Source organism: Fringilla coelebs (genome assembly GCF_963513975.1).
Source record: "Fringilla coelebs genome assembly, chromosome: 14".
NCBI lineage: Eukaryota > Metazoa > Chordata > Aves > Passeriformes > Fringillidae > Fringilla > Fringilla coelebs.
In genome coordinates, this window is record NC_140040.1 from 18,093,747 (window position 1) to 18,117,481 (window position 23,735).

General features: G+C 41.2%; 2 protein-coding genes across 5 annotated transcripts in view; one reads left to right on the top strand and one right to left on the bottom strand.

Moving 5' to 3' along the window:
- Nucleotides 1-791, bottom strand: part of RHPN2 (rhophilin Rho GTPase binding protein 2) — a gene marked incomplete at its 5' end in the record, with an annotated part of 28,512 nt that extends 27,721 nt beyond the window's left edge. The window contains one exon of the mRNA XM_084215341.1: nucleotides 729-791. Coding sequence (XP_084071467.1) covers nucleotides 729-791 — 63 coding nt within the window. The remainder of the gene's footprint in view (nucleotides 1-728) is intronic.
- A 7,919-nt stretch (nucleotides 792-8,710) lies between these two features.
- Nucleotides 8,711-23,503, top strand: GPATCH1 (G-patch domain containing 1). Of its 4 annotated transcripts, none has more exons than XM_084214944.1 (20): nucleotides 8,711-8,802; nucleotides 9,768-9,902; nucleotides 10,185-10,270; nucleotides 10,653-10,813; nucleotides 11,170-11,267; nucleotides 11,405-11,463; nucleotides 11,792-12,037; nucleotides 12,824-12,971; nucleotides 13,711-13,790; nucleotides 14,769-14,973; nucleotides 15,573-15,860; nucleotides 17,606-17,787; nucleotides 18,149-18,276; nucleotides 18,544-18,677; nucleotides 19,002-19,171; nucleotides 19,853-20,069; nucleotides 20,770-20,883; nucleotides 21,346-21,470; nucleotides 21,967-22,112; nucleotides 23,255-23,503. In XM_084214944.1, exons 1-20 carry the CDS (start codon nucleotides 8,727-8,729, stop codon nucleotides 23,274-23,276), a joined length of 2,820 nt encoding a protein of 939 aa, XP_084071070.1. In that variant the 5' UTR covers nucleotides 8,711-8,726; the 3' UTR covers nucleotides 23,277-23,503. The 4 variants fall into 4 exon arrangements, with proteins under 4 accessions (XP_084071070.1, XP_084071071.1, XP_084071072.1 ...); XM_084214945.1 differs by having other exon boundaries at nucleotides 19,856-20,069; XM_084214946.1 differs by having other exon boundaries at nucleotides 9,768-9,890.
- The last annotated feature ends 232 nt before the right edge of the window (nucleotides 23,504-23,735 follow it).

A 23,735-nucleotide genomic window follows, 5' to 3' on the forward strand; every position in this document is an offset into this window, starting at 1 on the left:
ACTTAAAAACAGCGAGGGAAGGCCGAACCAAAGCTCTCTGAAAACGGCACTTACTGCCTGCCCTTTACCTCCAGCGAAGTTCACAGAATCCCACAGGGCTGCATTACAGGCAATACTTAACTCTAATTACTGTTGTGCAAAAAGAACTCAGGTGCGGGTTATGGCATAAGCCGCCCAGTCAGTCTGAAAAGTAATTAGGGCAGATGTTCATTAGGAACTTCCTAATGAATCTGTTAACTTCGTTACCTTACTCCAGTAAACTTTCTTACAGGTACATACGGCAATTTACTAGAAAGCACGCGAGGAGACACAGCGAAACCGGGAAAGAGAGCAGGAGGGCAAAAATAAATTAAGGCAGCTAAAAGACGGCGGACAAGTGCAATTTGACTCATTTTGGACAGCTAGGAGGGCTCCGGTCCCTCAGGGTGACGCCCAGCTCAGAAGCAGGGGAGGGCCGCCGGGGTCCCCGCGCCGAGCAGCCCGAGCGGCCGCGCTCCCTCAGGGCCGGGTCCCCATCTCGCCTCCCTGCCCGCCGCCCCCAAGGCTGCTCCCCACGCCCGTGGGCTGCCATAGGACGGAGCCCACGACGCTCCGCCGGCAGAAAGCAGTCCGTGAGCGACGGAGAGAGGACCCCCACCGCCGAACCACCCTCAGGAGGCGTTGCCCCGGGCATACAGCCCACTGTGCACGCAGCCCACCCGTCCCGGGCTGGCCACCGAGCCTCCCACCTTCCGAAAGTAGCCGTCCCCCGCCGGCTCCGCCGCCTGGCGGGGCAGCAGGGCGTCTGTCATCTTCGGGCGGGCCGGCCAGCCGTCTGTCCGTCTGCAACTGCTACGAGACGAGCTCTTCTCGACGAAACCACGACCCTGCGGAAATGCCAGCCCTGCCCCACGGCACCGCCCGGCCCCACCTCCGGTGGTGGCGGGGAGGAGCTGCCCCGCCCCTCGGCGCTGCTCCTCCGCCGTCCACTGGTCCAGCGGATCTCTTCGCAGCGACCCCCGGGCCTGTTCCCGTAGAAGAGGTCCTCGCTGGGGTGGCTCAGGTGCCCCTCGTGCGGAGCCGGGCGGTGGCTGTGGCTGACTGGGAGCGGAGCCCGGTGCCCTGCTGTGCGGTGGCGGCTCGGCTCGCTCCTCCTCGTCCCTCCGGCCGTTCTCCGCTGGAGCGTGCCGGAGTCTGGCTGGCCGCCTCGAAGGCACTGCTCGCCTCCTGGAGCTTCCCCGCGGCCTCCCGCGCCACCGAGCCTGGCCACAGCCCCTGGGGGTGGCCACCCGGAGCGGCCGCTCCCGGCACCGTGGGGCCGCCACCAGCTTTCCCTGGGGACTGCTTCGGGGAGGCGAGGTTCCCCGCGGCTGGCTGCCCCTCAGAGCGGCTCGTTCGTCGGCGAGGGGCGCTCCCAGCCCCGCAGCTGCCTGCCCCTCAGAGCGGCTCGTTCCCCCGAGAGGGGCGCTCCCAGCCCCGCAGCTGCCTGCCCCTCAGAGCGGCTCGTTCCCCCGAGAGGGGCGCTCCCAGCCCCGCGGCAGCCTGCCCCTCAGAGCGGCTCGTTCCCCCGAGAGGGGCGCTCCCAGCCCCGCAGCTGCCTGCCCCTCAGAGCGGCTCGTTCTCCCCCGCGGGGCGCTCCCAGCCCCGCGGCAGCCTGCCCCTCAGAGCGGCTCGTTCCTCCCCGAGGGGCGCTCCCAGCCCCGCGGCTGGCTGCCCCTCAGAGCGGCTCGTTTCCCCGAGAGGGGCGCTCCCAGCCCCGCGGCAGCCTGCCCCTCAGAGCGGCTCGTTCCTCCCCGAGGGGCGCTCCCAGCCCCGCGGCTGCCTGCCCCTCAGAGCGGCTCGTTTCCCCGAGAGGGGCGCTCCCAGCCCCGCGGCTGCCTGCCCCTCAGAGCGGCTCGTTTCCCCGAGAGGGGCGCTCCCAGCCCCGCGGCTGCCTGCCCCTCAGAGCGGCTCGTTCCCCCCTGAGGGGCGCTCCCAGCCCCGCGGCTGCCTGCCCCTCAGAGCGGCTCGTTTCCCCGAGAGGGGCGCTCCCAGCCCCGCGGCTGCCTGCCCCTCAGAGCGGCTCGTTTCCCCGAGAGGGGCGCTCCCAGCCCCGCGGCTGCCTGCCCCTCAGAGCGGCTCGTTCCCCCGAGAGGGGCGCTCCCAGCCCCGCGGCTGGCTGCCCCTCAGAGCGGCTCGTTCCCTCCCGAGGGGCGCTCCCAGTCCCGCGGGTGCCGCCCGCAGCGAGGAGAATCACCGAGGTGGAGAGCCCGAGGCCCCCCGGGCCACTCGGCACTGACTGCTTTGGGGTGGGTATCGACCCACCTTTCGCTGCACCGGTCTCTCCCTGACCCCTCTGGGGGCTCGGCTGCCCGCACCCTGATCTGTGTAAAGGCTGGGAGAGGTCCCGGAGCCCCGGCCCCTAAAAACGACAGCGGTACCTCAGTGAAAGGCAGGGCTGGCGCTGCTCCAGGAAACTGCTGTGGGACCAGCCTCAACATTGCCGAGGTCTGCAGTGGTTCGTGCTGCAGAGACCACCTGTATGAAACACTCCCTTGAGTAACTGATTTCACTAATGTTATTGGACACAAATATTGGAATTTGCCAATATTGGTTCCTATTCCAAGCCGTGCCTAACCTACAGAGCTTTCTGCACATTTTAGCATTGAGAGATGCAATAATTCTACTGGTATTGCCAAATTTACCTTCCTCCCCACCTCCCCCAGCCTTATTTCTTTTTTTTTAGCTTTCTTTGTGTTATGGTGTAGATGTATCATCCAAAAAAAAAAAAAAAAATTAAGCGAGAACATTATTTTTATCAAAGGAAAAATATCCTTAGAATTATATTCTTAATGGAAACGGTTCTTTGAAAATATTGGGGTCTCCAAAGGGTTCTACAAGGCAGGCTGGTTAAACTGTGTGTCTACTGCATTTTTTTAAGGAAGAATACTAGAGTCAGCAACTCAGAAATTGGGATCCAATGATTTGATGTCTTGAAAGCAGCTGAATTTTGTTTGTAGTGATTTTGCTCGCTCTCACCTCACTGTTTTATCCCCCTGTAATTCTGAAGATACTGAATGAATGTATAAAAATATGTATTAAATATGAATAGGTGAAAATAGGAAACTTGCTTCAATTTCTGATCAGAGTGTGTGAAAATGTTTTAAATTTTATGCTATTAGAAAAGGTACTTATCTGACAAAAGGGATTTTAAAATTCAAATCTTGCAAATCAGTATAAAACTCCAATGCAACACATAGAAACTAGTTTAAGATAAGTGAGTAATTTGCCAGGCAGGCTGTGCTGATACAATCTGCCAATTAAAACAACATCAATGTAACCCTCTTTGGAGTTTGCACTGCTGTCACTGGCTTTATTGAAAACTGAACACCCTGAAAGGCTACAGCTATAACTCTATCAAATAAAGTCCTAAGAACCTGTAGGTTCAGTTAACAACAATGATGATTATCATAATTATGTGTAAAACACAAATTTGCAGAGATTTCTGCATGATACAACAGCAAAGACACTTTCTAACCTTTGCTAGTGACAAAATGCAGCCTTTCTTCGTTGCAGGTGGATTCTTTGAATAAAGCAAAGTCAGCACATCTAGTAAGTTTCTACGGTAAAAGCAGGAGTGCAAGGTATCAGGATTCCTCCCCGTTGTTAGTGTCTGGGGTATGTCACCCAGCACCCTCATAACTGCCAGATCAGACTGTGCCTTCCCCTCGCTCAAGTAAAGGGTATTTCATCATGACTGCATTAGGACTGATTGAGTGTTTCTTCACTAAGTCACTGTAGGTTTTGTGTGCATACAGTGAACATGCTTTCTTTGCAAAAGGCAGATATTGATTGTATGGTCTCAGAAGTGCTCAGCTGTGTAATGACTGAGTAGGAGTGCTCTCTGACCCTGGAATGTAAATTGCAGCTTAGAACATTCCAAAACCTGATTTATGCTCAAAAAAAAACCCCAACATGTCCCTGTTCTTCTCATCATCTTGTCTTCAGTAGCTTTTTGGTTGCTGTTAGAATTTCTAAATAGAGTTGGGTTCATACCACAAACTTCCTCATAATTACTGCCTGAGTCAGAAGGCTTGGTTGCTGCATTGTAAAGACTGAGAAATATAGGCTAGAAATGCATTCAGAAAATGAGTGGTATAGATACAGATGTTTGCTTAACATTTATTTTTAATATTCGAAGAGAGTCAATTCTGTGATATGGTGCACTGGACGTGCACTATCTGTAAGAAAGCATCAAATGCTTAATTTGCATCTAAAGAATATCAGTATGTGCTGAGGCCTAAGCCAGGGCTGATTTACAATCCTGGGCACTGTGTGACCAACACCATCAATATTACTTACCTAAAAACAGATGACCAAGACACTTATGCCAGCTGTTTAACACCAAACGGGCTGCTTTATAAACTTTCCCATAATTTTGTGTAGTTATCTGCAAAGAATGTATAATTTCAAGAAACTTTCCCAACTGACATTAATAGAGGTTTGTTTGTATGATATTTCAGGGAAAACCCACCCAGCCGAGGCCTGGGCTCTGGCCCAGTGTGCCATCAGATCCAGGTGTTTCTGTGCTAAAATATAAACAGGTCAAAGGACTGGCTGATTTAGGCCTGTAAAAACTGGACTCCCTTTCAGGGCCAATTCGGAAGCCTCACCTATGGGTGGATGCACCAGGTAGGATTTTCCCAATTGACAGGAAGAGTTCTCCAGGTCCTCTCTGCGAATGGGGCTCAGCAGCAATTGCAATTGTGGATTCTGGATGATGGTAAAGAATTTAGGCACTTGGTGATCTAACTTTCTACTATTCTCTCTCTTGTATAGTAATGACTAGGTGCATTACTTGCTTATTTTTGCTTGTCCTTAAAGCTGAGTTGTAAGCTTATTGTTTTCTTAAATGTATCATTTTATTTTTGTGTTGCCTTACTATTCATAGCAAAATGAGACCATTCTCTCCATTGCTGTCTGTGTCCTTTAAGTTGCCCTGTCAATTGGCAAAACAGTTCTGCATGAAGTGTTGAATCTCAAAGAATTGGTTCTTATCTCTGCATCATCTCTCTTAGTTCTTTCCAGAAGAACTCATCATCTCCTGGTTCTTTGCAGAACTAGGTGCTAAGTGGCTTTGTGCATTTTCACAGATAAAGCAGCCAGGTGATGTAGACAATGACCATGCTGGGAAGAAGCACAGAATGGCAGACCTTGAGTTGACCCATGTTTTGTCCCACAATAGTCAAGGTAAGAGGGATGAGAACTGGGACCAGAATCTGAACATCCTTATACCACAGACACGTAAAATATGATGTATGTGTATATATTTCTCATATGTTTGTATCACTCCACTCGTTGTCCTGATCCTCTCTTTCTTCTCCTGCTCCATCATATGAAAAAATATGTGAGTATAAGAAATCCCATCAATAGTCTCGTCTTTGGCTACTAGGAATAGTCCCAGTTTGGGAAATTAATTTCCTTCTGGGGTGCTGGTTATATATCATTCCATACCCAAGACAGGAATTTGGCTGCTCTCTGGAGAGACAAATGTTTCTTATCTCTGATTGTACAGACCTTTTGGCTATATGGTATTAGCAGGTCACAAGACATCTTCTGTCCCAGAGAACCCCCAGGCTTACCAGCAAAAGCATGTTAGAATTATACTGTATGAAGAGAGAAGTATGCATCAACTCCTGTTGCTTCTCAAGGCAGGTTTTTGGAATTCTGAACCTGACACATGGCAACACATTTCTGTTCCTTTTGTTGTTGGTTTGAATATTAAACTTAGATTCTGATCAGAAAGACAGAAAGATTTTGTCAGTAATCCTGACAGCCTGTAGCTTTATGTCAATAAATTCCACTGCAGTGATTTAGTTGAGTTAGTATCATCCTTTATTTCTAAAGATTGCAGTTCTTAATCAGCAAATATCTACCTACTGTAAACAAGTACTAGGTGAGGAGTGAAGAAACACGATCATAGGTCGATTATTTTTTCCACTCTCCAAATAGTATTGGTGGGGAGGAAAAAAAAAAGATTTCAAATTGCAAAAATAGGGCATAAGGCACAGCAGCAGCAGTGATGTGAATCTGCTTTGAGACTGTTACAAATTTACTAGATGGAGTAGAAGATTTCCTTACCAAGAAATTTACTGAGGAACAATAAAATGATCTGAAAAGGGTACACAAACTCAGTATCAGGACTTCGGATAAGCAGGATTTGCTGTAGGTGCAGTGCTCCACTGCTGCTTCTTCACCTCAAAGGTATTATCTGCACGTATTAATTGCAGCATTATCTTCACTGAAATTCCATTTACTATTAAATAACTAATATGCTTTGCCTGTTCTGCTGTGAAATCACATTGGAAACAAGACACTGCAGTTTATGTCGAAACTAAGACCAAACATAGGCGAATCACCACTTTTCCCAGCTAATGCCTTGCCTTTAACAGAGATCGACACATAAAAGTCTGGGTATCCGAGAACAAAATGTGTTATCTCTTTATTTCCCAGTCCTTGAAAAAAAGAAAAGTAGCACTTTGGAGAAGCTAAGGCAATGCCTCAGGGGCTGACCTTCAGGTGACTGTTTTGTCAACTGATACAGCCCTGAGTTGGCAGGATGAATGTTCAGGGAGACATTCCCATTGAATGCAAGATAAGGCAGAGATGAGTTTGGCTTATTGTTTGTAAAAATATGGGATTTTTATACTTCCTGTGCTTATGACTTTTGGTTTTTTTTCTTTATTGTGAATTTTAAAACCCTTTAAATGAAACGAGTTTTTGCTTTTTTTCTTTTATATATCGACTATACAAATTTTAGTCTGAAGTTCCTGTGACTTGCATGACTTAAAACTAATTAACAAATCTATTTGAAGAAGTGGTCTTTAATAATACAACCAAAGACATAACAAGACACTTCCATGCCTGATCTCCTCGATGAACCAATACTAAATGTTGAAAACTATGTATTGGGAAACAAAAGCCTGAAGTGCACCTGTGGCTTTAGAGCTCAATTTCAGCCTTACATCCACTGGCAAATATGTGAACTTTCATTCAAAAATGCAGGTTTTTTGGGTTTTTTTTCCAGACAAATTTCTGTAAAAAAATTTTTAAGCATAAACTATTCAGTTCTACTAATATTTTAGTTTCATTGCAATTAAAAAAAAGACATTGGAATTATTGTCTTATTTAGCAGCTACAAATAGCAATTGTCACTTGGTTTAATAATTGTAAACGAGAGAGTTTATCATGGAGAAGGAAATGCCACTGGGATGCAAAAGTAATTCTAATCTGAGAAAAGCCTTAACGGAAAAAAGCTTCAGTATTTTATTACCTCAACTCTTTGAACTGATCTGACAAAAGACTCAAAAGATTTTCTGTTAGCATTGTGCAAAAAAGGTTTATTTAAGCCGGTGTGTTAAGTCAAAGTCACACAGTATCACTATTCAGGAACAATTCTTTCCTAAACAAAGAGGAACAGCAAATACGCGAACAACTCGTTTGCCGCTGTATGTTCTAGCCAAGTGCTCTGTAATGATGAGAAAACACAATGCACGTAGAGTGTCTGTGGCTCCTACTATATTCTCTAAGTGAATTAGAGAGCTGAATGAAACTGAGAATTCCCTATTTGAATGGAAGCGTGTAAATATTTCCCATTTTCACGTGAAACTCCGGCAGTTTCACTGTGAAAGAAACCAGTTCCGTGTAAACAAATGAAGAGAAATGCTGGGATGGAGAATACACAGAAGTCTTACCTGTTAAGGGAAGGAATATCTGAAGACTGTGTTTTGATTTATTTTCAAGGATTTCAGAGAAACTGGTGATAGTTTAAAAGGTTGTGAACTGATAGAATCTTCAGCGCAAATCGAAGCGTTTGGGTTTTGGGTTTTTGGGGGAGAGGGGGTAACAGTGGAAATCAAATCCAAATTTTGAACCCTTGGATCCTACTGGTGAATACTGGCCTTTGTACAAAATACATTCAGGAAACGTTTCGCTCTCCATACAGGACTTCCCAAGGAGGTTCAGAGATTCCTGAAAGCCTTCAGGGATGAAGCTCTTTGAGGGAATGTTTGAACGCCCAGACTTCTGCCCCGATTTCCGTGCGAATTCTTCTTCAACAGCGCGTAAGACAACGTGCTTAGGCAAATTTTGCCTTGTGTTTGCTTAAGTGTACAATGAAACCCGCAACTCGGTTGATTTTGATTCAGGGCGGAGTCTGCTTTACACCTTGATTTAGATGAGATCTGTTCGTCAGAGTCATTGCTGCCCTCTTCCTAGCTCTGAGTCTGAGGAGGGCTGAACTCGATGATTCGAGGGAGTTACTGCATGGCTGCTGACCACCGGGAGTTTGACATTATGCGGCGTGGGTAATTTCTAAAGGCACCAGCCAGCGTTTCGGACCGATGATGTGGAGCCGCACACGGCAGCTCCGCACAGCTCCTGGACCGCTGGAGCTTTTCCAGCCAAACACAGCTGGGCTGGAAGGACCCTTGCGCCCGGACCGGCTGCGGCCCCCGCCTGCCCTCCCTCAGAGCGGGCTCCGAGAGGGGCCCGCAGGACCGCGCCGTGCCCGGCGGGCAACCCCAACGCCGCCATGAGGCCGGGAGGCGCTGAGGGGCTCCGGGAGGCGCTGAGGGGCTCCGAGCGATGCTCCCGTCCCGGCGGTGCAGGGCGCCGCCCCCTCGCAGAGCCGTCCCGCTGCCGGGCGCTGCGCGGCTCCGCCTCCCCATGTGACACCGCCCCGTCCCGCGCGGCCGCCGTCCTGTAAGATGGCGGCGGAGAGCAGCGACAGTGAGGAGGAGGATTTGGTGAGCTATGGAAGCGCGCTGCAGCCTCTGCAGGAGGGTAAGGGACCCCCGGGAGGCTCGTCTGCTCCTCCTCGTCCTCCCTCCCTCCCTCCGTCAGTGCGTTGTGCGAGCGCTGCAGAGCGGCCCGGCGTGAGGCGCTGGGGCCGGGGTATCCCGAAGGGCCTGCGCGGTCTGGTCCGGTTCGCGGCTGAACGCCGCCCAGCCCGTACTCTGAGCGGCTGTGGTGTGTGGGCCCAGTACAGAGCTGCCTCCCTCGCTCCTCCTGCTGCGAGGGGCCTGGCTTGGCAGCCGTGCTGGCCTGCGGGAGGACGGCCCAGCACAGGGCGAGCCGCCTGCGAGCGCAGCGGGGAAAGAAAGGCCTCGGCACCACAGCGGCTTGCGGCTGTGGCTGCCGTACCCCGCGGCTTGTGCCGGCTGCGCCTGGGTGCCAGTGTTTGCTTTTGTCCTCCCCACCCCCCCCAAAAAACCCCAGTACAGCTGAAGTGTACGCAGTTGTGCCAGTCTGACCATCTGATGCTTAGATGGTTGAGATGGACAGGGCCAGGACTAATGTACAGTTGTGACTCTCAAGTCTGTGCCTCTTTATTCAAGAAATATCGTTTAAAAGGGGCAGATGTTTGTGTCAAAGTTTATGGCTTTTGTGTTTTATTTTAGTTTTTACACTTTTGATGTGTAATTTCTCAAGCAATTACTGAAGTGAAGAAATCCTGCCAGAGGTCTTGCATACTTTAAAAGTTTCCTTTCACAAGAAAAAATTCAATGTTCTTAGACGTCAGTAGAACTGAGGATTTTGATGTGAACACTTCATGCTGTTCCTTTATCAATGGTGTACATGAATAGTTACAATGGAGTGGAAATAAATGAAATGTGGTGTTTTCCATGTCAGGGTGGCTAGTGTTTGATCCTCTTCTTACTTGCAGGGAAGAAACAGCTTCTGGAGGAAGTGGGAAATTGCTCCTTCATTTTAAGTTGTGTCTCACTTTCTGATTTATTTGATTGTAGGTGAACGAATTAAAAAGCCAGTTCCTCTTCAAGAGCAGACTGTTAAAGATGCAAAGGGACGATACCAGCGTTTCCATGGGGCATTCACTGGTGGCTTTTCTGCTGGCTACTTTAACACTGTTGGTACAAAGGAAGGTTAGATATTTTGCTGTCTTCTGGGAATGGTTATATTGAGAACCATATTGTCATGCTAGTGAAAACAAATTAACTGTCACTAAGCATTTTTGTTCCTGCTATTCCTTATACTGTGAATAGTTGAAATAGTATTGCTGAAGTTATTTCTCCCTGAGTTTCTGGACTGTAATTTTACAAATATTTCTTTGATGTGTGCTTAAGATGTAAGGTTGAAATGTTTTAATTGTTTTTGAATATTGTGTTTTCTTAAGTACCTTACTTAAATATTTGTCTTCTTTAAAGGATGGGCACCATCAGCTTTTGTATCTTCACGGCAGAAGAGAGCAGATAGAACTGTGTTTGGACCAGAAGACTTCATGGATGAAGAGGTAAATTTAAAGGAATTGAAAACTTGTGTGAATAGTTGCCATGACAGCAAAAATTGAAGGAACCTTGAAATTACTTCTTGTATACAGTGTTATCCTATGAGGTTATTCAGACTATTTCATAGGTTCACTTAAGAAGCTCCTCTAATGTCAGTATTAAAAAATAAAACCAGAACTCAACCTTTTCACTTGTCAGAAAATGCAAATACTTTTGAAACTGTTTAAGATATTTTCACTAAAGTTACTGAAAAAGCAACTGCATAAGTGGTTTGAGAAAATCAGCAAATATGAAGGTCATATGCCATTTTCATTACTTTACTATTACAGTAAGTAAGAATTTGAAGCATGTTTAATCTAAATGTTTTCATTTTGTGTATATTTCCAGGATCTTAGTGAATTTGGGATAGCACCAAAAGATATTACAACTACAGATGATTTTGCATCTAAAGCTAAAGACAGAATAAAGGAGAAAGCTAGACAGATTGCTGGAGTAGTTGCTCCCATTCCAGGAACCACTGCATTTGATGATTTAATTGGACCATCTAAGTAAGTAAATTTACCTGAAAGTTTGCCAAACCATTCATTTCACTTAGAAGTGTTGTATTGCTTAGAAAAGTAATGTTTGGCCACTGCAGTTGTGAGACTGGAAGATCCTGCAGTGGTACATTTCCTAAGTGGCCTCCACCTGGATTTTTGTTTTGAATGTGCAGACTTTCACCAAGTAAACATTTAGAAACTCACAGGTAGTGTGTATGCAAATAGTAACACTTTAAGATTTGATTTTAAAGCAGGACATAAAACTAGAAGTTGAAATATTATATATGTACATTATTTATCAACAAATAAGAAAGGTGTGGTTTGAAGTAATTTTGGAGTTTGTTTAATTTTTTTTTTCTGTTTAGAATAACAGTTGGGGTTGAACTGTTACGAAAAATGGGCTGGAAAGAAGGACAAGGAATTGGCCCACGAGTCAAAAGAAAGCCACGCAGACAGAAACCTGGTAAGTTCAGGGAAGTTCCTCAGCTAATTAACTTTCTTGTTAGTAGAAGGTTTACATTCATAAACTGATTAGAAAGTTGATTTCAAACCCTCTTTCTATTTTATTAAAGTAATGTGATGTTATGATGTGTCTTACAGATCCTACAGTGAAGATTTATGGTTGTGCATTACCACCTGGACTGTCTGAGGGTTCTGAGGTATTGAACAGAAAAAGTGGTCTGTTGGCTTATGTAAGAATGTGTGATAACAGATTAAAACAACAAAACAACTTCTTTAATGTCCTCCAACAGTATTTTAAAATGCATTTTCAAATCTTCTGAAAAGTGTTTATAAATATTTTCTGTGCTTAATGTGAAGAAAGGTTTTAATATCTAAATTTCTTCTTTTGCTACGTAACAAGATATAGTTCATACACAATTCAGGAAATGCAAACTTGCCTAGGCTCATGTTAAGTGAGCATTGTAAAAGCTCAACATGCAGAACTTTTAGTTATATTTGCTCTCATAAACTTTGATTTTGTACAAGGATGAGGAGGATGAATACCAGCCAGAGAATGTGACCTTTGCACCGAAAGATGTAATGCCTGTAGACTTGACTCCAAAGGAGAATGTCCATGGACTTGGCTATAAGGGTTTGGACCCCTCTCAGGCCTTGTTTGGTGCATCTGGAAGAGAACACCTGAATCTTTTCACAGGGGGTTCTGAAGAAACAAGCAATTTACTTGGTGATCTGAGACACAGTAAAGGAAGAAAACTAGGTATTACAGGTCAGGTAAGGACATTTTTTAATGCATTTTATTATTACTGTAGTAAAACCCACATAAATTTTGGTTTTTCTTAAGTAAAAAGCTCCTAGTCATTTTAGTATCATTGTAAGAAAAGTGTGGCTTGAAAATTGTTTTTTTTTAAACTTATTTTGAAGATGGGGAAAAATCCTTAGAACTCTCAAATGATTTCACTTACTGAAACTGTAAAAGACAATATAAAACTACCTGACTGAGTAGCTGAATGGAAAAATGTTCTGTATTACTTTGATTAGATAAAGTTAATATTCAGTATGTTTTTAGTTTGTTCTTTGTCTATTTTACTTTCAGTAATGCTGTATCTGTCAGCTAGGGAGGTTTTGTGTTGCTCCAGGGTATTTGTAGTTCTTACCTAGAAGCACTGTCAGTTTATACTTTCTGGGAATTCTACTTGTTTAATTTCCCTGTTAACTGACATATTTTTTTCCTTTTGAGAACTTAACCTGCTCTTAGTCAGCTTGCATGTGTTATTTTGGTGGAACTAGTCTGCTGTCCTTGTCTTGTGCACACCAAACTCGCTGTCCCTCCCTGCCAAGGGAGTAGAACGTGTTTGTTTTTGTTGCTTTTGTGCTCACTGAGGTATGGGGGTTTTTTCCCACCTCAGTTTCTGTGGTGTAACTGTACATTTTTCCCAGTGTATCTATATTTGTAATGTAGATTTTATATAGATGAATAGATATCCATGTAGGTATTTTCTGGTATGTGACTTCAAAGTTTTTCCACTTTTGAGTTCTTATTTAAAATATGTATTTTAGGCTTTTGGTGTAGGAGCTCTAGAGGAAGAGGATGATGATATTTATGCAACTGACACACTGTCAAAATATGATACAGTTCTAAAGGATGAGGAGCCTGGGGATGGCTTGTATGGCTGGACAGCACCAAAACAGTATAAATCCAAAAAAAGTAAGAATTGTGCTTCTCTTTAAAGAGTGAGTGTAATGTGGGGGAAAAAAAAAAGAGAAATGTAGTCTGTATTTGCCATATATTGTAATTTTTAGCCTTGATATCTGAAAATTCAACTAGTCCTCCTTCTGTATTGAAGTGTTCAATTACAGAAATAATTTCCTAAGTCTTCCACTAATCCCAGCCTAGATTAAACCTTGAAAGCATATCTTCAAAAGGACAATATGTGCTGCTTTGTGAGATACAGCCTTCAGTTTCACTGAAGAAAACAAGTGATTGTGAGTCACAGTTACAAAATATGGCCCAGCACTTAAAAAGAGAACCTTTTTTTCTTTTTTTTAGATGAACTTCTATATTTTCAGATAATTTTTGTAAATTGTATCTTGGTGCCACTTTATTTTTACTGCACTGTGTAAGTGCATGAAATACTGTTGTAATTTCTGGAGCAGCCCTTCATGCTGGTTGTACACATGAATGGCACTGATGGTGTTGGCTGTGCACAGTATGGATATTGCTGCTTCACTGTAAGCCAGGTTCAATCTTCAGCAGCCACTCTAGGAGCAGTTTTTAGTTGTATAATACTAATCCAGAATCAGAACCCTTTATTTTAAATGAAGGGTGGTGAAGACAAACTGCAATTATGACTCACAGGATACAGTGACATTTGGAAAATATTCTGAGAAAAAATTGCCTGACATGCCTGTTTTAAATATTGATCAACTCTGTGATGATTTTGTAGGGCCTGAAGGAGATTTTAAATATATAGGCAAAGTCCTGGCTGGCTTTTCCTTGGCATCAAAACCATCAGCTCCAGTCAAGGTAAGCAGATAGTGATATTTCATGTATTAAGAATAACAGCATTCATCATGTGAACTGTGTGGACTCTGCTGCTTCTTGGTGTTTTTCTGTTCTTAGAAATAAATGTTTTGGTAAGTAGTAAAAATTGCTGAATGAACAAAATTATAGCACTGGGGGCTGTTCAGAACAAACCTAAAATTTATCAGACTTCTGAAGGCATTTAAATTTTGCCTGAGTACTGGCTTTGAACAAATACCTTCCACACTATTCACTGCTACTTTCCACAAAGTTGGAGGAATGGTTTAATTTAACTTAAAAAATACATAAAAAATACATATTTTGGTTCTAGATATTTCATATGTAACATTCAGTTTTCTGTAAAAAGCAGACCTCATGCTTTGTCCATTTTGCTATTTTGGTGACAATTTAATTTCTTAGTCCTATCTTCAGGTTTACATAATTCATGCCATATATATTTGCATAAATTAGAATGACAAACAATTGTATGACAGGGTCCTCTTTCTAAGGAAGAATATTTGTGTGGTACATAAAATCCCACCCTATAGGGAGCACAGAGCTAACGCTTTAAGTAACAGCTTGAATGAAGAACATGGGGAAAAATACTTTGAAAGATGTTAAAATATAGTAAGCATAGACTCAGTAGTCCAATTGATTAAATCATTTGACTGCAGTTTAAAAAAAAACAGCAATATTAAAAGGTATTTTCTCAAATAAAACCAGTGCATCCTAAGACTTGTTAATTTTTCTGTCACTTAATGTGCACGTTTTAATATTTTTTCATAGTTGTAACTATATTGTCAATATATTTGTTCCCAGAGTTTGTATTACAGTGCCACTTCCTGATTAGGTCTAAAGGAATTGGTAGTTTGTACTTTCTGTTTTTACAGCTAAGATGTAAATTGAGGAGTTCTTAGGTTGGGCTTTTTCTGGAACATTTGTAAGTGTTGCATACAGAGTTGTCTCTCTCTTTCCCCCCAGATTTATCCCCCACCCAGCCTGCCACGAAATTACAGACCAGTCCATTACTTTCGACCTGTGCTGCCAGCTGGGAATGAAAGCTGCCATTTGCAGAAGGTATTGGAGGAGTCAGCTGGGAAACTGGAGGGTGACCCAGCACAGCACAGCAGGCATGCTTTGAATGCAGCTCAGAGGAGGGAACAGCTTGGAGAGACTGAGCTGAAAGGTAGGAAGATACATGACCATGTCTTTGCTTGTGTTTCAAGCATGTTTGTATGCTCAGTTATAGAACGGTAAGGATTTACTCTGGCCTTGAGTGCGTATTTTCTAACATAAATATATCAAACCTAGTTACCATTTCATTGTTCAGTTTCATCTCAGCAAGTGAATTGTTGATAGAACTGTCTGTATTTTCATTTACTTAAACATTTTAAAGACAAAAAGTACGTGTTGGATTTGTTTGGGAGGGTTGTGGCCTTTATGAATATAATAGGCTCTGATAATTTTTTCTGTAAAATGTTTTACTGAAATACATTCAGATATACTAAGAAGATAATTTGTAACTGTGGCTCACATTTGTACCTACAATATTAAACTTTATCAAGTTATATGTAAATAGCATAAAAGATGTAATATTAGCCAATAATATTTGCCATATATGCCATATATTTGCCATATATGCTATTTTATTGTAATTTCTGCTTAAGACCATTTTATCTGAATTTATACACATGTGTTAGGGATTTTTCTTCTACTAAAGTGGAAGAAACAGTTCTAGTAATTTTTCATTTCTCTTTATCTTTTACTGCTTTTTTTCTGCTTTAGGTCCTGCTCCTTCTGTTTTGGAATATCTGTCTGAGAAAGACAGAGAAAGACTCAAACAAGTGAAACAAGCATCTGAACAACAAGTGAAAGCAAAAGTAGTGTCTCAGCAGTCACCAAATAGCAGATTCCAGTTGGCCTCCCCAGAAGATGCTGCTCACAAATGGCAGACGCTGCTGGGAGGGCAGTTAACAAATGCTGGTTCTAGTGACTTCAAACCATTTGCAAAAAATCCAGAAAAACAAAAAAGATATGAAAATTTTGTGAAAAGTCTTAAACAAGGAGAAAGAGGTAAAATATTTCTTGATTAATTTTTTCCTTCCCCTCTCCACCTTTTTTGTTTTTTCCCAGTGCATTTTATATTCCCTGTGAGTGCTCTTCCTGAATTCCACAGCATTTCTCCTTTTACTTCTTTTCAGGACCAATGTTAACAGAAATCTTTACTGATACTTAGTCATGCTGGTTTCAAGAGAACTGCTCAGTTACTCAGTTGTCAGCAAGTCTTGATTTTAGGCATTACATTTCATACTTCTGTGATGTAGCAGAAGTTAAGTACTACTTCATTTCCTGGATTTCCTCTATTTCATTTGCCAAGGTACACTTAAGCTTTGGTCAGTGGAACAAACCTTTTAATTTAGTTTGTTTCTCTTAGAGGAGTTAAACTGACAAATCATATAAAGGCAGAAAGAGGATTGGGTAACTGGAGAATCAGAAGAAACCCCCTCTGCACCAGGGGAGGATAAGAACCCTAAAGTGAATGAAGTATTTCACACTTGTCAAAGCTTGTATTGGATGTCCCTCAGATACTCAAACTTCTGCTGTCACTTATGTTCTTCTCAGAAAAATTTATGACTATATAAACATATGCACAAAAATTTATGGCTGTATAAATCCATGCAGAGCTCTTACTCAAAACCAAAAACCATCCAACCTGCTTCATCTCTTTTCATGCTGTTTCAGTCTTCTTACCTTTTGTTTAGGTTTTTGATATTAAATTATACTGTGGTGTATATTAGATTAAACTAGGTACTTGTGATACCTTGTGGTGAGTTCTGTGATTTTTCTGTAAGGCATGAAAAGCTGGACTTGATTTAGGTAGTTCATCATCAGCCCCTGACTTTAAATTGCCTTGAAATGAACTTGGAAAAAAAAAGGTTTGGGTTTTTTCCAAATTTTGAAGTACACAGGGGCTACTGGGAAGAAGAAAATGGACTCCAGGGAAATTTGACAGAGGAAAGCATATGGTGACAGGTGGAAAACCTGGGTTTGTTGTTTTAGTTGTGATTTAGGATTTTTTTGGGTTTTGTCTTTTTTTTAAGTCCTTTTCATTATATAAAAGAAATATTTTCTGGTCAGTAGCCTCTTCTGGTTACTGCATTGGGACAGACTGCTTGAGCTTTGAATCCATAGCTCAGTTCAGGACTGGGATTTTCCCTGGGTAAAGTTGAATATTCCCAATTATGACTGTGTTATGATTGTAAGTGCCTCCCTAGTCATTATGAAAATGTAGAAATGTATAAATAACTGGAATGGTTAAAGGTCTGTTTTACTGTGAGTGTATTTGCTTGGTTGGTGTTATTTCCTCTTCCTTCTGGGAGACAAACTGACCCTGTTCCTGTAAAGCTGTGTGCAAACTCTGTATTTATCAGTGGGCACTTCATAGACCAGAAAGCAAGTTACCAAAGCACAGCCAGGCTTAAATTCTTTCGTTCTTTGTTTTAGTTATTTGATAAAGCTTTGGGTTATATACTTTTTGTTTTAATCACCTGTTAAATCCATTAAGTATTTTGAACATTCTTTAAAGGGCAGTGAGTAAGGAATCAGTTTTACAAGAAAATTACTTAAAATAACAATTTAGCATTTGGCAAATGCTGTCATTCTTGCTGTCTTGAAAAACGACCTCCATTTAGCAGAGATTAACACAGTTGAGGTTAGTACTAAAGAAGACTTGCTTATTACTTTATTGTTTTGTTTGAAAAGTATTAACCCAAAGCAAGCTGCCATCTCTGCTAAGCATTTCTGTCCTCATCCTACAGGAGAAAGATTGGAGCGTTTTTTTGACCAGAACATGACAGAGTGGGAGCGAGGCAGAGAACAGGAGGAGTTCTTCCGTGCAGCAATGTTCTACAGGTCCTCAAATTCCACACTCTCATCCAGATTCACCAGGGCCAAATATGAAGATGATGTTGACAAAGTGGAAGTTCCTCGAGACCAAGAGGTATTTGCTGCCTACAGTCTTTTAATCCATTGGAGCTGAGTTGTTGCCTTAGCCCTGACTTTTTCTTTTAAACTCTCATGAAGATATGTCACTGTTTTGTTGCCCTTCTTTTTAGCAGCTTTTGAATACAATTGATGCATACAGAGTAGTCTTTGTTAAACAGCATTTAAATGTTGATGGATTTGTCCTGTTCATAAATCTTAAAACAGTTCAGTAAATTTTTTTGTGAGTGTAAATTCTGCAATGAATTCTGTAAATTAAAGAGTGTAAATTCTGCACATTGAGATTGTATATAAAGTACATTTTATATATCTCTTTTTTAAAAAAACTATTTATCAGCTATAAATGTTGACTTTTTCAGAATGATATTGATGATAAGGAAACAGCTGTGAAGATGAAGATGTTTGGCAAACTCACAAGAGACAACTTTGAATGGCATCCTGATAAGCTGCTGTGTAAAAGATTTAATGTTCGTGATCCATATCCTGAGTAAGATAATTCATACTTATATTTTTAAAACTTTTTATAATTTCTGAGTTTTTCATTTGCTTGGAGAAAATCTGGCTTAATGTTTTCTTGTGTCATGAGGTGATACAGAACTGCCCAAAGTTTTTATTTGTGTTATGAAATATGGTGACCTCTGATAAAATAGCATGCATTTGAAGGACTACTGTAGTAATTCAGGTTGTTGTAGCTAATTTGAGAACTTTTCTGTGTTTAAAACAATAATAAGCAAACAATTTTATTTCCCTCTAGTTCTTCTGTAGTGGGTTTGCCAAAAGTGAAACGGGACAAGTATTCTGTTTTTAATTTCTTAACTGTGCATGAGCCCTCCACATCTGTAACTCAAGCAACAAATGAAAAGATCCAAGAGAGTAACAGTCTCAACAGTAAGTTTGTTGTTACTTTATCAATTTAACTATACATGAGATAATAGTACAGAAAAGGCATCTTTTTCATTGAGAACCTAGCCACATGATTATTTTTCATTAAAAAACCCAAACAAAGGAATTGAAAACAAAAATTCAGTGACATAAAAACTGTAGTGATATAAAGCTAATTTCTTCTACCCAAAAGACATTTATAGGTCAAGTATTGATTAGAAAGATTTAAAATAAGGCAAACTGAAGAAGCAGAGTAATTTAAAATCAAGTAGGCCATGAAATGCAGAACAATTGGGCATGCAGGTGATTTGAATATTTTGGATGTTTTAGAACCAAGGAAATCTTCAAGGTGGGATGTGTCAGATAAAGAGAAGGAGAAGAAAGATTCCATCAGTGAATTCATTAGTCTTGCTAGATCAAAAGCTGATGCTCAGCAGCAGCCCCCAGTGCCAGCCAAAGAAGAATGTGGAACTGGGACAACTGAAACTCCTCCCTCTGTGGTGAGTTTACAACAGGGTTTGAACTTTAAGGGAATAGCTATAAACCTTGAAAACCCAGAAATAAATGGGTTTATGTATGAATTGTTTATATATGTTAATATGAATTGTTAATACATGAATACAGATCACTTTGCACAAGAGCCAACTCAGGATGAGCAAAGGCATGAGATGGCACTTTGAAAACTTCGAGGTTATAACTCTGGGATGCAAGATGTTTGCAGCTTACCTCTGATTATACTTGAAGTAGGGCTTAAGAGAAGAAAAAATGTAGCCCAGTAGTCTGGGAACTAAATTCAGTAACTTTACCACCACTCTGCTCACAGGCACAGAATGTATTTATTTCTCCTTTCCATAGAAGAGAATGCATATTTTGGGGAGAAAGGTGATGTTTTCCTTTTGCTTAAATTTAGTATTATATAATTGAAGTTTGAATTAATGAATTAGAATTTATAGTATCTGGGGATCTATTTTCACAAACTGCACTGCTCTTTATAGGACACTGGCATAGTTCCTCAGCGTTTCAGAACTTTACTGTTTGGGACTAAGATTGTTTATTTCACAGCTGTTGTGCCATCCAGATGTTTTGTAAATACCTGTCAGCATGCTTGAAGTTACTCCTTGTCAGAGAGAGGTTGTCAGTTTCTTTAGTGCTTAAATACAGTTTGTTGTGATGCTATTTAGCAGGTAGCTGAGGAAGATAAGAATCAGGAGGAAGAAAGCAGACGACCACCCATGGACTTATTTAAGGCCATCTTTGTGAGCTCCTCAGATGAAAAATCATCTTCCTCTGAAGAAGAAGAAGAGAGTGATGAAGAACAGCAACCAACTACTTCAGAAAGACAGTCAGAAACCACCAAGCAAGTTGACAGAGCAGACACAACTTCCTCAAATTTACAAGGTAGTAAACCTTGTAACTTACTGGAAGTTCATTTTTATGCAACATAAAATAAATACCTTGTAAAAGTTCCATCTTTGAATTACACATTCTTGGACTGTTAGGACAGTGCTGTGCTCCTGTGCAGATCATGTGAGATTGGTGGAGCTGGTCATGTAGAAAATGCAACCAATACAGCACTGAATAGGGCCCTGCATGTTACAGTGTTATTAGCACTGCCTTTTGTGTGGAGTTTACAAGGAAATTGCTGTATGGAATATGCCTGTTATACAGTGAGGGGGAGCAAAACATGTAGTGTAAGAACATACTTATAGTGAAAATACTTTGTTCACTCACTGTCACAGTTGGTTTTATTAACATGTAACTTGTAGTGTTTATTAACCTTATACATCTCATGGAGGTTTTTACTCATTCTGAGTAATGGAAAACAGTACTGTTACAAAAGGGAAGCAAACAAATAGACTAATAGCAATTTAATTAATAATTTATAGTTTAAAAGGTTAATATTGATTTTAAAGAGGAAAAAAACCCTACAGTATGTTGACATGTTTCAGAATGTCAGCTACCCAGTTGGCCAGAGCACTCCATAGAGATAGAGGATGCTGATCAGTTTGCTTTCTTAAAGGTTTTTAGAAAGCCTCGAACTTTCTTCAGCATTTCTTGGAAAAAATATTTATATAGCAAGTTTTGGTTTTTTTCATAGAAAGTGTGACTGCTACAACTGAATCTGGCATTTCTTCGTTGCCTACTTCAAAGCAGCAGGAGCAGGATGCAACAGAGGAATTTGGACCAAAGTTGCCACCAGCTTTTTCTTCTGGTAAGTTCTGTAAGCATCTAGAATGTAAATTTTGCACATTGAAATTGTATATAAAATACATGATATCTCTCTTTTAAAAAAGCATTTGTGAATAGGCCATCCATCTCTTCAATGTGTGTTATGTAAACAGGCATCACCAAATGTTGTGTTGCCATGCTGTGACCCTCAACAGGAACCTCTTTGCCTGTGTACCAGGTTTGCTTTAAGTCTCTAAAGGTTTAATTATAAAAAAATAGAGGACAGCCTTGCAATTTCATATTTTAACACATTGCAAAGGCATTTAATTACAATAGGGATGTTGCAGGTGGGAGTTTTAGACATGTAATTTCCTTTTTGAAGTTAGGGGTTTTGTTTGTTTAACTGTCATATGAGGTTCAAAGTAATGCAGAATGTAATAACCAAATTACTCTGTTTTGGTCAGGGTTTTTATTTTACTCTTTATGCATTTGCTTTGTACTTTAGGCACTACTTGGCAACAACAAACAGAGGTGGCAGCAACTTTTCCTGGGCCTACTAGGAAAGAAAAGCATAGGAAAATCAGAGAGAGGCACAAGACTAAGAAAGAACGCAAACGCAAAAAGGAAAAGGTAATAAATTTAAATACTGATTGTTGATTTATTGATTCTTTGATTTGCCTTTCAAAATGTTTTATTATTTATGCTTGGTTGTAGAAAAAATATATACTGGGACTAGAATTTAAGCAACAGAATTTTGTTGATGTTTTGAAACGAGAAAATTATCCCACTATGATGCTGCTTTTCCCATATGCACACATGTGACTATAGGTACAGTATTGTGGGTAGTTTCATGTTCTGTGTGGAAGATGGCAGACACATTCTGGGAATTGCATTCTGTAATGAAATGTCTGCTTTAGGGAGAGGTGAGTGCTTGGATTAAATGAATTTTGGTTTAATTATTTTTTTTTTAAGCTTAGTCTGAGGGGTAGATAAGAGTCATTGATAGGTGTTCTGTTTCAGTTAAGCTTTGAGTCCATACTGAAATTCACTTTTTTCTTTGGTTGACATTCAGATAAATCCAAGTCCTTCACAAGGAGATAAAGGATTATTTCTGTTCTTTTTACAGAAAAAGAAGCATAAGAAGCAGAAAAACAAAGGAAAACACAAGAATAAAAAATCAGAAAAAGACAGCAGCTCAGACACTACAGACAGCAGTGACAGCCTAAGTGATATGGATACCACAGGCTTGTCACCTAAGGAACTCCTTAGAAGGTAAGCAGAAAGATTACTTAAACACTTGCAAATTTCACAGTGAATAACTAAAACATCAATTTATGAGTTGTCATTCTAGTGAACCTATTTGCAAATAATCCAGTTTCTTTATGAAGATAAATTATTGCTCGCTTTGGTGAGGAAAGAGTACAAATATTAGACTTTTTAATCCAGAGGGTAATTAATTTTAGGATAGCAGCCTTTTAAGGTAAAGACCACTAAACACACAGCTCTGCTCCTAGCAGAGCTATTAGCTCTTAGGACATTATAATTCAAGATGCCTGATATTTTTGGAAGGTATTTTGAATGGGAATTAAAAATTGAACTAGTGCAGGTAAAAATCGATATTTTCTTTTATCTATTTCTCTTGACTTGGGAACATTGGAAGAAACCTTGTCTGCTAAGATCCCATTCAGATAGATCTGTTGGGTGACACTAATGCTTCAGCAAGGGACAGTGAAGCAAGCAGAACAATATTGAGTCATGTACATGTCTTCTAAATTTAGACTGTGCTATTACATTTTTATAAACTAGAGACTTGAAGATAGTGCTAGCATAAATGTGAAAATCAGAAAAGCACATTTCACAATATTTTGCCCACTCTTCAAGTAAAGTAGAACAAGCCTAACTGTCTCTAGTGCAGATCACAGTCAGCTTCAGAAATGTCCCATGTGGGACAGTTGCTGCATTGGCTGCTGTTCAGTGTCCCTGGCTAGCTGAGAGGTCTCAAGGTGTTTGTTGAGTACCACATCCATCTGCTCTCCTGGCAGAGTGACTGGGGTCAAACTGTGGAGTGGAACGGGCAGGTACCAGCTGGCATTTGAAGGGACTCTGCCTTCATTCCTTTGGAACTTAGTGTCAGTTATCTATGGGTGTTTTCTTATCAAAAAACAGACTACTGTTGGGGTTTCTGAATAGCTGAAATATGTTTTTATGCATTTTGCACAAAATAGATTTCTTTGTACAAGCAGTTGTTTTAGAATCTTCACATTTGCATGTCTCTTATCACTGAGAAAATGTTTTTATCTGATACAACTCAGATCTCTCTCTCTCTGCAGCTAAGGTTTAAGAAACTGCTCAAGTTCCTAAAGTGGTGTGTGACTGTTTAGTGTAACCTTTTTCCTTTTTTTCCTCCCTTTCAGATTAAAACAACTTCAGTATTGAAGAGCTCTCTTGCGTTCTTCAGTGTCGTGTGACTTGATCTCCAGTTTTTGATCTCCTCTGTGATGGTAGATCAGTGGTGTATAATGTGAAGCACTCTAGATACAGTATTCATATTGAATTGCTTTGAAAGTAAATGTGCATATGTTTATGATGTTCCATGAGTTCAAAATGTATGGATTATAGAACATTGTAAAGACCCCTTTCTGGGCATAATAATCTGAAATAATGCAGGCTCTGTTTTATTTAATAAAACAGAGCATTTTAATAAACTTTATTATTACAAATAAGTTTTGTATAGTGATAATTTGTTATGCCTAAGACCTCTTAAACACTGGAGAGTAAGTTTCGGTCTGAGTTAAGTTAGGAAGTTAAAACTTAAGCAATGTAAATTTTTTATTGGGTGAAGTATTTTTATTGAATCTAATGTAGAATTTCACATTGCAGTTTTTGAGTATCCAG

Bases quoted from the DNA above. Each gene is read 5' to 3' on its own strand.
- GPATCH1 (XM_084214944.1), top strand. From the start codon at position 8,727: ATGGCGGCGGAGAGCAGCGACAGTGAGGAGGAGGATTTGGTGAGCTAT. The intron at 11,268-11,404 runs GTAAGTTCAGGG...TGTGTCTTACAG, and splicing joins GCCACGCAGACAGAAACCTG to ATCCTACAGTGAAGATTTAT. The intron at 18,678-19,001 runs GTAAGTTTGTTG...TGGATGTTTTAG, and splicing joins AGAGAGTAACAGTCTCAACA to AACCAAGGAAATCTTCAAGG.